Here is a 16,987-nt window from a genome sequence, read left to right on the forward strand (position 1 = left end):
GCACAGATGTCGACGTTCTCCATACTGAGGAGTGCTTCGAGCATGTGCATTTTGAGATTTAAACTCCTGGCGTTGAGTAGCATAACTTTTAGTTATGTACTCACCATAACTTCAGATGTTTGGGATCCATCTCGCCTACATTCTGACTGATGGGTTCGGAGCCGATCCCTCGGCTCCGACTCGGCACGCTTATGCCAAAGAGCGAAGTCTCTTATTGGCTGAGCTTACTATATCCCAGGATGCACCACTACCAGTCCCTCAGATCTAGTTTGTCCGCATACATGCACACACGCACGCACTGCTTATATAACATCGCCAGATGAAACAAGATAAAAACAGTAGAACTCAAACCGTTCAATCTCTTCTGATCTCCAAGGCACGGGGAAGGAGGGTGGGTATTAGGAATGTAGGCGAGATGGATCCCAAACATCTGAAGTTATGGTGAGTACATAACTAAAAGATGTTATGTGATCCTATCTCGCCTACATTCTGACTGATGGGACAGCGTCCCTAGCACCTGAATCCTGGGTGGCTCACTGGAAAACACTCCTGAGTACCGTGGAACCAAATGATGCTCGCCCTTTAGATGCCACATCCAATTTATAGTGGGAAAAGAAAGTGTGCGGGTTGGACCAAGTAGCCGCAGCACAAATCTCAGAAATAGCGAGCTTGGAATGAAATGCAATAGAGGTAGCCATAGCTCTAGTAGAGTGAGCTTTGACAGATGTTGTAAGTTGCTTATTTGAAGAGGAATAAGCCTGAGTTATGCAATCTCTAATCCATTTGGCAATAGTAGCTTTAGTGATGGTTTTACCCAGTTTATTATCTGAAAAGGACACAAACAATTGGTCTGTTTTTCGAATTTGTTGAGTCCTGTCTAGATAGAAGCGCAATTGCCTGTGAACATCCAACTTATGCAAGGTGTATTCCGCTTTGTTTGAAAATTTTGGAAAGAAAACTGGTAGCTCTAGAGATTGTTGGAGACAGAGATTAGAACAAACTTTTGGAACAAAAGATGGATTAGGCCTAAGTGATACTCTATCCTTGTGAAAAATCAAGTACGGTGGTTTGATAGATAGGGCTTGAAGTTCTGAAACTCTTCTTGCAGAGGTAATTGCAATTAAGAAGGCAGTTTTCCAAGACAGATATTTCAACTCACATGTAGCAGCCGGTTCAAAGGGAGAAGATGTTAAGGCACGAAGTACCAAATCAAGATCCCACGGAGGCGCAGGATGAAAAACTGCGAGTCTTAAAAGCACAGCACCTTTTATGAAAGTTTTACATAATCTGCTACTCATCAACGGTGGGTCTATGGATTCGTGAAATTTGGAGATAGCTGCTAGTTGGACTTTAATAGTAGAGACTGAAGATCCTTGATTAAACAAGGATGTTAAAAATTTCAAGACCTCTGGTATCGGGGCGTAATAGGGTCTAAGCCTCTGAGTTGAGCCCAGATAGCAAACCTCTTCCACTTACTGTGATACAATTTCTTAGTGGTGGGTTTGTGGGCTGAAGATAAAATGTGAATAACTTCCGGGTCCAATGTGTGATTTCTGACTAAAGTCGGAAGTGGAGGAGCCAAGCTGTTAATTTCAAAGTGTGAAGGGACTGGTGCTGTTGTCCCGACTGATGAACCAGAAGGTCCGGAGTTAGATCCAAAAACCAAGGACCGTCCCGAGTATATTTCTGTAGGTAGGGGAACCATACCTGACGAGGCCAGTACGGAGCAATTAGAATCATTGTGGACCCCAATTGGAAAGCTTTCTGGATGACTTTGGGGAGGAGTGGAACCGGAGGGAAAGCATAAAGCAGTCCTATTGGCCAAGGTTGGACTAGAACATCCGTAGCTGCCTCCCCTTGACGCGGGGTCAAGGAAAAGAACCTTTTGCACTTCGTGTTTTGTGGTGTTGCAAACAGGTCGCAGCACGGAATCCCCATCTTTGAAAATCTGAGCTGCTACTGTTTCGTTCAGGGACCACTCGTGAGGAGAGAGAATAGTCCTGCTCAGTCTGTCTGCCAATACATTGGATTTTCCTGGAATGTGGGTCGCTACCAGGAAGCGGTTGGTAGCCACTGCCCATTCCCACACCCTCATGGCCTCTCTGCAAAGGGGTAAGATCTGGTCCCTCCTTGTTTGTTTAGATACCAGACCACCGACATGTTGTCTGTGTGGATAGCGATAATGCCTTGAGGGAGAAACTTGTGGAGGGCTTGTAGGGACAGAAGTACAGCCCTCATTTCCAACACATTGATATGGAGAAATGTTTCGTTTGGAAGCCAAGAACCCTGAACTGACCTGCCCAGACAATGCCCCCCCCACCCCGTCTGGGAGGCATCCGTTGTCAAGGTGGCTACCGGAGGGGGTATAACAAAAGGTCTTCCCTGATTCAGATTGGATGACAGAAGCCACCAGCGGAGGTCCCGTTTGCACGTTTCTGTAATCAGTATGTGATGATTGAGGGGGAGATCCTGAAAAGACCATTGTGTCGATGACAGCCACTGAAGAATCCTCATGTGCAATCTTGCCAGAGGAACTAGGAGAACCGTGGCAGACATTGAACCTAAAAGTTGCAGGACCATCCTGGCTGGGGCTTTGGATCTTAGAAGCAGGGCTCGGGCTTGACCTTGTAATGTTTGTATCCTTTCGGTAGGAAGGAAGATTCGCATTAATTTTGAGTCTATCTCTGCTCCTATGAATCTTATGCGCTGAGAAGGCAGCAAGACAGACTTTGACCAGTTGAATGTAATTCCCAGGAAGCACCCAGGAGATGGTGGCTTGTAGGTTTTCTAGTAGTAGATGCCTGGTGGTGGCAGTCAGGAGCCAGTCGTCCAGATAGGGAAACACTTGGAATCCGAGACTCCTCAGGTGAGCAGTCACTACTGCCAAACACTTGGTGAACACCCTGGGCGCTGTGGTGAGACCAAAGGGCAGTGCACAAAATTGGAAATGACTGTCTCCCAGGCTGAAGCGCAGATACCTCCTGGACGCCTGATGTATCGGTATGTGATAATAGGCGTCCTTGAGATCTATGGAGCACATCCAAACATCTTTCTCCAATAATGGGAGAATGGATTGTAAAGTGACCATTCGGAATTTGGACTTCATGACGGACTGGTTTAGTTTGCTGAGATCCAAAATGGGTCTCGGGTCCCCTGTCTTTTTTGGCACTAAAAAGAACCTTGAGTAATTTCCGGATCCGATCTGGTCTGTGGGGACCGGTTGGATGACTCCTTTTTCTAGCAGCTTTGAAGCTTCTACGGCTGCAATTTCCCTTTGACTGGGTGGTGGGTCCGGGATTTTTTTGGACGGTGGGGGTGAGTGTGTGAAGGGAATGGTGTAACCTCCGGCAATAATCCGAAGCACCCATCTGTCCTGAGTAATAGACTCCCAGGCTTTTAGGTGCTTGGCAAAACGGCACCCGACTGGCTCCGGAGCAGCACAGCCGGGCAATCCCTCATAAAGTGTGGGAGGCTGAAGAGCCACGAAAGGACTCGCGGTCTCCAGTGTTGCGGGGGCCTCTGCCGCCTCTGGGATGGCGTCTCCCAGAAAAATTTCCCCGTCCTCTGCCTCTGGAAGGGGAATCTTCCTGCTGTTGGGGAAAGAATTTCTGTGATTTGCGGAACCACATTTTCCCTCCTCTTTTAGCCTTGGGATAAGGCTGAAAGGGAGTGGAATAACGTGCTCCTACGGCAGATAAAGTCTTTCCCTCCTGCTCACAGCGGGTAAGAGTGTCTTTACCTTGGGTCCAAACAAAGAGGACCCATCAAAGGGAGCGTCGGCAAAGGAAGACTTGAAAGCCTCCGCGAAATGACACAAACGGAGCCAGGCTCGTCTCCGTAGAGCCACGCCTGTGCCTGCTGCTCTGCCCGCCTTCGCCGCATATGAAATGAGCCTCATGGATGAGTTAGAAATCGAGTTAAGGATAGCCAACTGAGAGCTAACCGACTGGGCTAGCTGCTCAGGTAGGTTACCTGAGAGGGAGTCTGAGAGCTCCTTGACCAGATCCCTCTGTAGTCTGGTGAAATGTGCCAAATAATTCAGGGACCTCAGAGTAAAGGCCGCTGAAGTCAGGGTGCGCTTCCTGCACGGTCCATGCTCCTAGACTCCTTATTAGGAGGATGGACGGACGTTGAAGCCTCTGCCACGTCCTGCTGGGTAGCAGATGCCACCACCATGGCATCTACAGCCACGCCTTTAGTTAAGAACTCCTTCTCCGGTGGGGCAGACAAAAATTTGTTAGGGCGAGAAGGCACTGGTTCCACAGTATCTGGATGTTCCCACGCCCTCCGACAAACCAAATCCAGGAGCTCGTCGAAGGGCGGAGACACCCAGGAGGTGGAGGGCTGAGCCCCGAAGGCCTTGAGAAACACCGACTCATCAGCGGAGGGGGGTTTGGAATTCCAGCCGCCTCGTTGCTTAAGGATCTCTAGAATGTCTGCAAATGAGACATCATCCGAGGACGACTTTGGGGACCCCTCCGCATCATCAAGATCAGTGTCCGATGTAAGAGACTCGGGGGAGTCCACGTGATTCCTCTTGCATGATCTCTTCCTTGGGGGCTCCTCCGAAGACAACTCCGAAGAACCCTCAGGAGGAGGGGAACCCCCCGTGGGGGTAACCTCAGGCCCCGGGGCTCCGCTGCCTAGAGACAGGGGAACTGCCAAAGACCCAGTCTCCATGCCCAGGGAAGGTGCCGATAAAGCCGTAGAGATGGCCGAAGAAGACTTGGCCAAGGCACTCCTCATAGCTCTGAAAGCCGGACCCCCAGAATCCTGGGAGGGTCCGGTCCCCGGAGCCATGATAGCAGACGGAAGTCCCGCGGCCGAAGCACCGAGAGGGAGGCTCGGGACCGACAGCATTGGTCCCAAACGTCACCCCGGGTCCAGCCGAAGAAGTCCGTGCTAAACTCGGACCAGAAGGCCGGGGTTGGAGTAAGGGTCGGAGCCGACCCCATGATCTCTACTGGCTCCATCAGCACCTGCTCCGACGGAGCCGAAGCAGTCGGAGGAGGAATGGCAATGGAGTGGGCTATCGGCTCCGAAGCCAATTGGGTCGGAGCCGAAACAAATTTTTGAAAGACTGGGGACTGGAACAGTCTTTGGAGCACCCTGTCTATGTCCGCATCTGACATCCTCGATGACCTGGAAGAGACCGAACGGGTCCGAGTAGGTCTCTCCAACGGCTCCAAGGGACTAGGGGACCGGCTCCGAGGCGACTCGATAACTATCGGCGCCGAAGGAGTGTCCAAACCAATTTCCATCGGTGCCGAAGAGGACTTCGGCGCCGAGGAGGAAGTGTCTGAGCGGACAACCTTCATCGGCTCCGAGATCAGTGGAGCCGATGAAGGTGACCCGCCTCTCGATGCCCCAGCCGTCGGCTCCAAACCCAGAGGAGTCGAGACTGGAGGCATCGAGGCAGACCGTTCCACCCTCGGCTCCGAAGTCCGTGGAGCCGAAGGAGAAGCCTGCCTATGTCTTTTGGCGGTCGGGTCCGACGGACTGGTCGGAGCCGACGCCCTTTTCTTTTTAGCAGGAGAAGGAGAGGACGCTAATGCTTCTTCAAAAGAGGGTTTTATGAGGCCTTTCAAAATAAGTTTATTTTTCCTCTCTTGGAAGACCCTCGAGGAAAACGCGTGACACACACTGCAGGACTCCTGCAAATGTTTGGCGCCCAAACAATATACACAGAGAGAGTGGTCATCTGTGATTGACATTTTAAAATTGCACTTAGTGCACTTCTTAAAGCCCGAAGGCCTAGGAGCCTGAGACATTATAGCAACAAATTTAGTAACTCTATCACAGAAAAACACACTTTTTTTTTTTTTTTTTTTTTTTTAAAATGACTGTCACTACAATGATTAGCTTACGGTTGCCGATTAAGATTGACAGTCCGACAACTACAGAAAAAATAACTAAAGGGGATCCCAGAACCCCTAAGGATTTGAAAAATAACTGACTGACAGGGAAAGGCCCTTCAATTCAAAGGGGCCTCTAGTCAGAACCAACACACAATCACACACAAATTTTCCACAAAAATACCAGTCACACACAAAAAGTATGGTATAGCTGTTAAAACAGCTTTTTTGTTATAGAATTAGAAAATTCCTGACAGAAAAAGTTAGTGAAAAACACTACTTAGCTCAGCCAGCTCGAGACCACGTCTTTGCTAGTTAGCGGCAAACGAGATCGGGGGGACTGGTAGTGGTGCATCCTGGGATATAGTAAGCTCAGCCAATAAGAGACTTCGCTCTTTGGCATAAGCGTGCCGAGTCGGAGCCGAGGGATCGGCTCCGAACCCATCAGTCAGAATGTAGGCGAGATAGGATCACATAACATCCCACATTTTTATTTGTGCTGTTTATGGAAGTAGGTTTGACTTTTGAGCCTTGCCTAAAAAAGGCATTATGTGGGCAGCAAGAGCCTTGGCCAGTATTCGAAAGCCTAGTGGTGACAGGTGCAAGCAGTATCTTGCAAAGCAACGAGGCTTGTCAAGCATGTCGTCCCAGGTTGACAGACACTGGATCCCCTTTGAATGACACCAGAAGCTTAGCCAGTTGTTGAAATTGACCATTGTTTTCTTTATACTGCGGTATCATTCTTGATGAAGGAAGAATGCTACTCAGGGTCAGGGTCATACCCGCCTGGGCTACATGATCAGAGAGCTCTTCCGGGTCTCTTTTCATGTAGTTCAGGGAGGTATGTCTCAGGTCATTCACTCCAACATGAACATTGACAAAGTCATATTTGTACTTGTTCTGGAGTGACTTGAGTGCTTGTGTTATGTGGCAGATTCTGGCTCCCGCCAGGCAGCTAACAGTAACCTTCTCCTTGTCCTTGTCCAGCCTAGTGATTGGGACATCAGTGTGCCTGACTATAGAGTCGCCTATTACTAGTGTGTTAGGTATGTTATTTCGCCTTAACGGCTGTGATTGTGCGGCACACTGATTTTGTGTTTTATGTACTGTCTGGTTTGTGACAGGAGGTGCAGTTTTTTTGGGTATCTGCTTTGGAGGTCTGTGATGCTTTTGCAGGTTTCCTCCGAGTATGATTTTATGCATTTATGTGTATTTTTTGCCAGTGCTGGTTTAGTATGTCTATGTGAGGCTGGAGGTGTGGTGCAAGTGTTAACCTTCTCCTCATGACTGCCTGTTCCAGTCTTGGGTGGAGAGAGCTTAGCATCCAATTTATCCATATAATTGCATCTCTCGCTTATGTTAATGTTTTGTGGTAGGAGGAGAGGGTTGTCTGTGTACCTGAGGCAGTTGTAACATTGCCTCAGGCTACCCAGGTTCACCAGCTGGACTGGAGAGTATACCTGAAATTGCCCTTTGGTCATGCTTGAATAGTAGGGTGAGCTGCTTAGTCTCTTGGTTGGTGAGGGGTGAAAAATGAGCCTTGCCCAGCTGGGCAATCAAGTGTCAGGGTATATTAGTGCTTGCTGTTGGGTCTGAGCAAGTGTTGGACTGTAGGATGCTTTTTAAGTGCTTAGGTTGAGAGTTAGACTACTTTCAACGGAAAAACTGATGAGGAGACTTGGTGGAACCAGGATAAATTTACCCTAGCTAACCGTAACTGCCCGGATGTGCAAAACCGTGCAGGCGTGGTTTTTACAGCAGGGAAATGAAAGAGAGAGAAATTAGCCCAAAATGGCCTATAAACTACTAACTTCTGGGCTGGAACCACTCCTCCAGGGACAGATGGCTGCTCAAAGCTCCCTCTCTCACAGGTGAACAGATAAACTCCCTCTATCCAAGTAAGGTATGGGCAACTCAGAAAACTGTAACACAGCCTTGAATTCAGCACTAGCCTGAAAACTGGACTATACTAGCTTAGAAAGTGGGAAACAAGGAATTTTTTTTTTTAAAAGATAAGGCAAAAACAGTAAAAAATACACTTAAAACAGCTTTAGATGACTACAAGCAATCAGAAAAGGCTTTTAAACAAATTACCAATTAACCAGTAAACAAATCTCAAAACAGAGCATAGTTCCTGTAGTCTTCAATCAGACAAGTTATAACTGCACACTCCTGCCACTGGGGTGCAGGGGAACCTTCTCCAAAAAAGGCCTGGATTAGTGCTCAAGTTATACAAACGAATCTAGATTCAGCAGGCCTGGATCTAGTCTATGCTACAGCAAACAAGGCACACCAAATTCAGTAAGAAACAGTTCAAACATGCAGGCACTATAAGCATTTAACCAGAAATTTCCAGCTCAGAAGGGCAGAGTACAGCCTCTCCTCCCACAAGAGTGCAGACCACAAACCTTATTAATGTAAAATAACTGGCCTGAAGCCCAAGTGCTTAAACCAGAACTAATGCACTTTTAGAATAACAGACACTGAGTCCTCAATCAGCAGTTCCCAACTTAGAATGATGTAAGCTACCTGTCCTGCCACAACAGTGCAGACCACAAACCTTCTTATTGTAAAACAACTGGTCTAAAGCCCAAGTGATTAAACCAAAAGGCTTAGAATGATAGTTACACCAAGCAGTAATAAATACAAATGAGTACTTTTAAGATGACGCAAAAGCAAAATAAAGTAATAAAGTGGGAAGAAACACAAATACAGTAAAAGCAGATGAAAAAAGTGCAATTTTTTTTCCTTTCATACCCAATACACTAGTCATAGGTGACTATAGTCAGGCACATTGATGTCCCACTCACCATGCTTAACAAGGAGAAAGTTACAGTCAAGCTGCCTGTAGGGTGCCAGGATCTGCCACAATGCACACACTCAGGTTACTCCATAACAAGTACAAATATGACTCTGTCATTGTCCATGTTGGAGTGAATGACCTGAGATGTACCTCCCTGGACTACATGAAAAGAGACATGGAGGAGCTCTCTGATCTTGTAGCCCAGGCAGGTATGACCCTAGCCCTGAGTAGCATCCTGACATCGCCCAGAATGATACCACAGTAGAAGGACAAAATGATTGACCAACAATTGGTTGAGCTTCTGGTGTCATTCTAAGGGGATCAGGTATCTGTCTGCCTCGGATGACATGATCGACAGACTACGATGCTTTGCCAGAGATGGCATGCACCTGTCACCCCTGGGATTCCGCATACTGGCTAAGGCTCTTCCACCTCTATAGTGCCTTTTTTTAGGCAAGGTTCAAATGACAAAATCACCACTGTAACAGGTACAAGGAAGCAAAATCTGAGGGTAATGTTACTCAATGCTAGAAGTCTAAACCTCAATATGCACTCACTCGAGGAACTCTTTAAAATGGAGAATATCAACATCTGTGCAGTGACAGAGACCTGGTTCAAAGCTCCAGAGAGCACCCCTGCACTACCAGGCTATAATTCATACCACACCTTTTGGCCACTTAACCTGGACCGAAACATTAAAGGCGGAGGCGTGTCCATCTTCATTAAGGATATCCATACCTCCAGGCTAGTTGCCCAATATAATGCATCAGAAATTCTCCAAGTGTAACTAACACTGGGCAAGACTGCAATCCAGACCGTAGCTTGCTACAGATCCCTCACCACGCCCCAAGATTCCCACGCCACTTTTCTCAGTATACTGGAAAATATTAAGGTACAACCCAATACCCTAATATATTGGGTGACCAACTACCCCGCCATTAACTGGAAAAACTACTCGTATCAATATATTTGCTCAACGTTTTTTAGAATTCATAAACTCCAATGCCTTGGATGAACCTATCCATACCCACACCAGGGGCAGCAATATCCTAGACTTGGTCATTACCAACATGGGCGACTGATGCTCCACACCAGAAGTCAACTCCTTGTTGGTCAGATCCGACCAAAACTAATCACCCTAGACATCCACATCCCGTTCCCACCCCCCATTACGGAAACCACCGTAAAAAACTTCTCCAAAGCCAACTTCATGCTTCTTAAGATACAAGTGGCAAACTTCATGACGCCGATGCAGACGTAAAATAAAAGTTCGACTGCTGAATCTTACACCAATGCATTGTATGAACACACACACACAAGTGCATGGATTGTGCCATCTCAAATAGAATCAAAATGCTCTCCTCCAAAAAAAGGAAGCCAATCTGGTAGTCCCCTGCCATAAACAAACTCTAAAACAGAAGGAAGAAAATGCTGCAAAAAAGAGCAAAATCCCATGATTGTAAAAACTCCCTTGACAGCCTCAGTAAGAAGCTGAGATCCCTCATAAAATCCTCCAAAGCTAGTTACGAAAACAAAATCGCCACAGATTCTAAAGACAACTACAAGGCATTCTATAGTTATGTCAAGAATTTCAATGGCAACACGCAGATCTGCTCTGAGTTACAGCACAATGGCACTAAATATACAGAACCAACTGATATTGCCAACATCCTAGCAGATAGGTTCAGTGCTAACTTTACCCTTCTCTCACCCCCCTAAAAGGCCCATCTCAATACTGGAAGAATGCAAAGTCCCTGTAATCACGGCTGCACAGGTAAAACCCCCCACTCTCCAAAGCCAAGAATACAGCATCCATGGGACCAGACAACATCCCAGGCTGTGTTCTGCGCAAACAACAAAACGAACTGGCACCCCACCCAAGTACCATGTTCAATCATAGCCTCACTTCAGGCTTTGTGCCTACTGAATGGCACACAGCTACAGTTATCCCACTCCACAAGGGGGGAGCCACCACGGACGCCGGGAACTACAGCCCATTAACCTGACGAGCCTGATCTGCAAGGCCATGAAATGTATCATCATGGAACTTATAAACAAAGACATAGGTAACCTCCCAACTCTTGATCCCACCCAGTTTGGGTTTGTGAAAGGTAGATCATGTCTCCTAAACCTGATTGACTTCTTTGAAGCAGTCAACAAAGCCGTAGATGAGGGTAAGGTGGTTCACACAGCCTATCTAGACCTCGCAAAGGCCTTAAACACCATCCCCCACTCTGGAATCATAGATAAGCTCACTAAACTAGGCATAAACCCCTATATGTCACTCGATGGGGTGCCAACTGGCTCACTGATAGAACTCACACCGTGAAACGTAGCCGACTCCAAATCCAACTCCAGACTAATGACAAGTGGAGTACCACAGGGTTCAGTCCTGGTTCCTCTCCTGTTTGGCATCTACTTCTCTGAAGTTCAGGCTAACACAGAGGGTCTATGGCTAACGAAGTTCGCAGACGACTGCAAACTAGGTGCCATTAGAGAATCCCCTAATGATGTGGACATTTTACAAAAGGACCTCCCTGAGACAGATGCCTGGTGTCAAAGCCATGGCCTCAAGCTCAATGCCAAAAAATGCATTGTCCCCTTTGGGAAAAACTCTGTGCCTGTGAACTACCACACAGGTGGTAGTCCACTTAACACCAAAAGTGTGATGAGAGACCTAGGGACACAGGTGGACAGTAGTCTCTCCTTTGATAATCACATCGTCACAGTAGTCAGGAAATCCTTCTATGTAGCACACCTCATCACAAAAGGTTTCTCATCCAGAAAAAAGGAGGTCATTGTTCCTCTCTACTCATCCCTCATCAGACCTACTACACAGTATAATGGCCCGTTTGGTATGTACCTCACAAGACATCTACAACAACTGGAAAGACCACAGAAATACCTCACAAAGAGGATCACCGGCCTCAGACAGATGCCCTACGCAGACCATCTTAAAAAACTCCAGCTTTACTCCGTCACATATCGCCTACTCAGAGGCGATCACTGCCTAACATACAAAGTTATGTCAAACCCAGAGCTGTTGGACATGTTACATCCCAATCCCTCAGAGCCACACACTCCAGGAATCTAAACCTTGTCACCACTATAAACCGAACATGTTGGAGGGATAGGTTCCTGTCCCAGAGACTTCTCACACTCTGGACTACCCCATTCATGTCAAAAAGAGCACCTCATTAGCCCTCTTTAAGAAAAATCTTGACGATTGGATGGGAAATAGGAAATTCATGCTGAGAATCACTTCTGTGGCTCTGCTCGACAGAGGCACAGGAAAATTAATTTTTTGGTTGGCAAAAGCCAGGTAATCTTTATGGCTAGGCTTATATAGGCCCTACGGCCATTAGCCTAGAGTCAGCAAGATTTATTTAGTTTTAACATTCTGTTTGCATAACTGTTATTTTAATTTTCATATGCATTATTTACCTCAACACGTTTAATGTATAATAGTACTGTTTTGATTTCTTCATTAAGTTATTTAATTACTGACTTTTACAATCTTGTGGTTGGTATTTACTATTTATTATATGAGGAAAGGGTATTTAGCACACTAGGTTGACAGTCTAGGACATCTACCGCCAGCAAAGCCAAACCACTTAAACGGTTTACCATTGTATGTCAGAATTGCATACCTTTTGAGAAATAAATTGCTGCTATTTGCCATTTTGTAACATATCAAATGGTATGACTGTCGAGATGAGCAGATCACAAAGGTCAACATTCGTTATTTTCTGTATTTTCCATATTATCTTCAAATGCTTACACAGCCCACAACCACCACGTGTGCAATCCTCAATACACCACCAGATTCACAAAATGTTGACCTCACATGCTCGAACAGCTTCCTCTGTTCATTTAAATGTATTCATGAAAATAAGGTACAGCATTACAAAATTTCAAGTACATGCATTTGTGCAAATATTTTTCGATGTTGTGCAATTCTGATATATGATAGTAAACCCACTTAAACACGTACTATACTAAAATATTCTTTTGTTTACAATTTATATTTAGCTAGAATTGCAGTAATACTACTGCATCAAGAACAAAGCTGTGTGAAACTACATAATTCTACCAGCCTTCCATGGGAATTTTGTGTGTGGGTGTAGGTGTGTATGTTTGTGTGTTTAAAAAGTATTTCCTTAAAAGGCAGCTGTCACGGATAACAGTGGAAGATACAGTCATTCAGAAAGAGTGATGAGAAAGGGGAAAGGGATGCTAGACAAAGCCTTTACTCCAAGTAGTGTAGTCTTAGTCTGGGTATGAATACTGAAAGCCCATACCCAGAAAGTAAGTACAACTTTCTTTTCTGCTCTTAAGCCCAGGTTGTATTTGGTGAACTGGTCATTAAATCAGATTTCTGTGCACTTTTATATACTTTAACCTGGTAGGTACCAGTGCAGTAACTTGAGGCACCATCTCTGAGGCAGTAGAATAGATCCAAGGACCATAGCACTTTGGCTTCACATACATAAGCAGTACAACAGTTGGCAGTGACGCCAGCCCGATCTGTCACAAGCTCCTTGTTTATTTTATGATTATTTTGCAAATACGCTGTTCATTTTGCTTGGAATGAACAGTTGTCAGGACAAACACTCAAGTTATATTTATTCATGGAATGTGCTGCAGAATATGATGACTTGTAACTGCTGTGAGACAAAAAAGGTAGATTTACCCTTGCTTTATGCCCCAGTGATTTCCATAAGATCTTTGTCAAAGAAGCTTCATCTAAAACCTGGTTAATAAAATGTTGTAGGTCGACAAAGTTTTGAAGAGCATCTGCAACAAGACCCTTTTCTGAGCACTGCAAAAAAAAAAACAAAAAAACATAAATGAATTTCCAAGCACAAATAACATAGACTGCATATTATTTATTATCCTAAAGACAATCATTCTCATATAATTTAACTATGTGCATGATGACTGTGTTTAATGCATCTTTATCAAGGCTGTTTTATAAATGCTGAGTCAATAGCACATTTATGAAGACACCAAGTCAAGAAAAAAAATACAGAGCACAGCCTAATCAAATGTAAAACAATACTTAAAATATTGGAGTACATAGAAAATCCATCTGAAAGAGTTGGCAAGTACTTCTGAATGGTGTATGCAGAATAGAAGACATAGGAGGAAAGGAGGTAGGCAGACATGAGAAAGCAGGAATGCCTAACATTGCAAGAAAGACTTTTGATATTTAGATATATAAAAAGAGTGAAAGAAAGGAAAACAGATGCTGAAAAGAATACCATGGTAGCCAGAGCTACCATCATTGTATAGCTACTATCTTAAGCTATTGTAGCATTGTAGGATTATAGGAGATTACTACGCTACAGACCCGGAGGTCATTTTAACCTTAGCTGTCTCAACCCAATGTAATACCTTAGAGTTATTAGTCAATACCCAAGATTGCATTTAGTGATGACTGCCCATGTCCAGGAGAGTTGTGGGCACTATCCCTGGTAAGAATTTACGGTGCCCCATCCACTCATCCAGGTCCCTCTTGAACAGAGTCATAGAGGTGACCTTTTTCACATAAATTGGTCGCCTGTTCCAAAGATGTGGCAGTCACTGGTAGATAAATCTGTCCCTCCAGCATGTCCTATTTAAGTCACAGGCCATAGTTAAGTCCTTGAAATGGGTAACCCTAGACCCATTTGATTTACGGATTAGGTTTAGATCTTGGGTTGTTCTGTAGGCCAGGCATAAGTCTCCCCTAAGAAGTCTATAAGATATGGAGTATAGTGACAGGGATTTTGGTCAGTCCATGTAAGGTACATGCTGGAGGCCCTTGAAATTCTTTGTTAGAAACCTCTGAGGTCTCTCTAACTGCTGTAGTTGCTTAGTATGGTGCGTACCAAATGGAGCGTTATACTTAATTATGGGCCAGATAAGTACTGCATATGGGGGGGGGGGGATTATAACTTCTTTTGCTCTTGAGGCGATGCCTTTACTAATCAAGTGAGCTACATGTAAAGCTTTCCTTACAATGGTAGACACTTGGTCGTTAAAGTTAAGGTTGCGGTCAATCTGTGATCCCAGGTCACTTACCACTTCATGGGCACTTAGGGTACTGTTATTAATCTGATAGTGTGAAGGGATATTGTTTGTGCCGAAGGAAATGATGATGCATTTCTTTGCCTTCAGTTTGAGACCATGACTAATACACCAATTGCTGGTCTGAGTGAGACCATCCTGGAGTATACTGACATCATTTGGGGATTCAATGATTGCACCTAGTTTGCAGTCATCTGCAAACTTGGTCAGCCACAACCCTTTGGTATATACTTCTCAGAATTTCAGGTCAAAACTAAACAGAAAGGGGCTCAGCACTGAACCCTGTGGCACCCTGATGGTAACAGGTCTCCTGGCTGATGTGGTGTCACCCACTTTGATAGTGTGTGTCTGGTTTGTGAGCCAGTTGGCAGTCCATCTTACAATGAAGGGGGGTTTATTTAGTTTGCTAAGTTTATCAATAATGCCTGAATGTGGGATTGTGTTGAAAGCCTTTGCCAAGTCGAGGTATGCTGTGTGCACAGATTTGCTCTCATCAATGGCCTTGGTCACATTTTCAAAGAAATCCACCAGATTTAACAGGCAGGATCTGCCCTTCACAAAATCAAATTGGTTAGGCTCCAGGGTTTGGAGCTCACCTATGTCTATTTATGAGGTCCATAATGATACGTTCCATGGCCTTACAGATGAGGCTGGTCAGACTTATGGGTCTTTAAATTCCCCGGATCTGTTGCTAGGCCACCTTTCTGGAGGGGAATAACTGTAGCTGTTCTCCATTCTGCAGGAACAAAGCCTGTGTTTAGGCTATGACTGAAAAGGGTACTTAGTGGTAATGCTAGCTTCATGCTTTAGCCTGTTTAAAGGACAGTCTGAGATATCATCTGGTCCTACAGAGGCCATGTTCTTTGCCTTGGACAGGGCTTTGAGGTCATCATCAGATTTGTAAGTGGGGGAGGCGGGAGTGTTTCTTGCAAGTTAGGAGAGGATAAGGGAGTGAAATTTTCGCCATACCTATTCACTAGCAGATTCGGTATCGCTGTGGGGTCAGTGTGTGTGATACCGTTGGCCACCAGTTCTGCACATGCTTGGGACCTACCCTTTAGGTTATGTACATAGCTGGAAAAGGCCTTATTGTTATTCTTGGAAGTACTTGCTAGGTTTCTCTCAAAGGAGCTCCTGGAAGATTGACAAGTTGTCTTATTTGCCTGTTCAGGCTGAGGAGGATGTTTTTCATTGTTGGGTCCTTGCCTTAGTTTTCTTGGACAGCAACCTTTTGCATTTATTGTAGAGTTTGTTGATGCCAGAAGTCCACCATGCCAGTTTGATTTTACTTGGGATTCTGGCTTTGATTCTATGTGGTACAGTCAAGTTTATACACTAATGCAAGTGACTGTACAGGGCTTTAGTGTAAACTTCTGCGTAGTTGCCACTTTCAGCTTAGGGTGGGGTTTGGAATGCATTTATACCTTCACCTAGGAGGGTATACCTTGCCTTGGTGAAGTTTTTAGTCTGATTTCACCCTTTGTGAGTTCTGGTGTAAGTGTCAGTTCAAAAGTGACTGATTTGTGGTCAGTTTTAACTAATGAGGGTCCAACAGTTGCAGCAGTGCACCTGTTTGACATGTTGATGAGGACCACATCTACAATGTTTGTCCCTCTTGTTGGGGTATGGACAATTTGCTCCAGGGAATTTGAATTCAGAAAGTCAAGGAACTTTTGTGCTAGTGAGTCTGGGCTAGAGTACGTCTCCCAGTTGATGGTGGGATAATTGAAATCCCCCATAACCAGTGTGTTTGGTAAAATATGGATTGTTTTCAGCTTAGTTAAGTAGGCTTTGTGGGTGCTGTGACTCGTGGAGGGGGATCTAAAACTGGCTACGACTTGAATGGGGGTCTTACCCAATGTAACCTGGACCTGCAGTAACTCCATGGAGTTGTCCAGTCTATCTAGATGTGTGGTGAATTTATCTCTAATATAGATTGAAACACCACATCCTTTGGATTTCACACACTCATTTTGCAGTCTAAAGGTGTGGAAGGCATTGTAGCCTTACAGGGCCAGGGTACTCTCTGAAGCCATAAACCAGGTTTCTATTCCTGCACAGACATCTACATCTTCTAGTGACAGAAGTGCTTCCAGGGAGAGCAGTTTTTGGTTTAAGTTCCTACCATTCAGCAGCATGACCCTTATTTTGTCCTGATTCGTTAATTTCATGTCGGTAATGTTGTTTTAGAGACCTTTCCATTTAAACAAGAAAAATATGATATTTAAAAGTGTTATTAGTTGGAAAGGAATATAAA

The 16,987-nt window shown here is 45.2% G+C and overlaps 1 protein-coding gene across 4 annotated transcripts in view; it reads right to left on the bottom strand.

Annotated features, from left to right (window-relative positions):
• ALS2CL (ALS2 C-terminal like) overlaps positions 1–16,987 on the bottom strand; it is a 2,758,770-nt gene that overhangs the window by 2,041,525 nt on the left and 700,258 nt on the right. For all 4 annotated transcript variants that reach the window (XM_044065874.1, XM_044065873.1, XM_044065871.1 and 1 more), the window contains one exon: positions 13,352–13,480. In XM_044065874.1, coding sequence (XP_043921809.1) covers positions 13,352–13,480 — 129 coding nt within the window. The remainder of the gene's footprint in view (positions 1–13,351; positions 13,481–16,987) is intronic.

This window comes from Protopterus annectens, chromosome 3.part0 (assembly GCF_019279795.1).
Source record: "Protopterus annectens isolate FY-2018-M chromosome 3.part0, PAN1.0, whole genome shotgun sequence".
NCBI classification, from domain to species: domain Eukaryota; kingdom Metazoa; phylum Chordata; order Ceratodontiformes; family Protopteridae; genus Protopterus; species Protopterus annectens.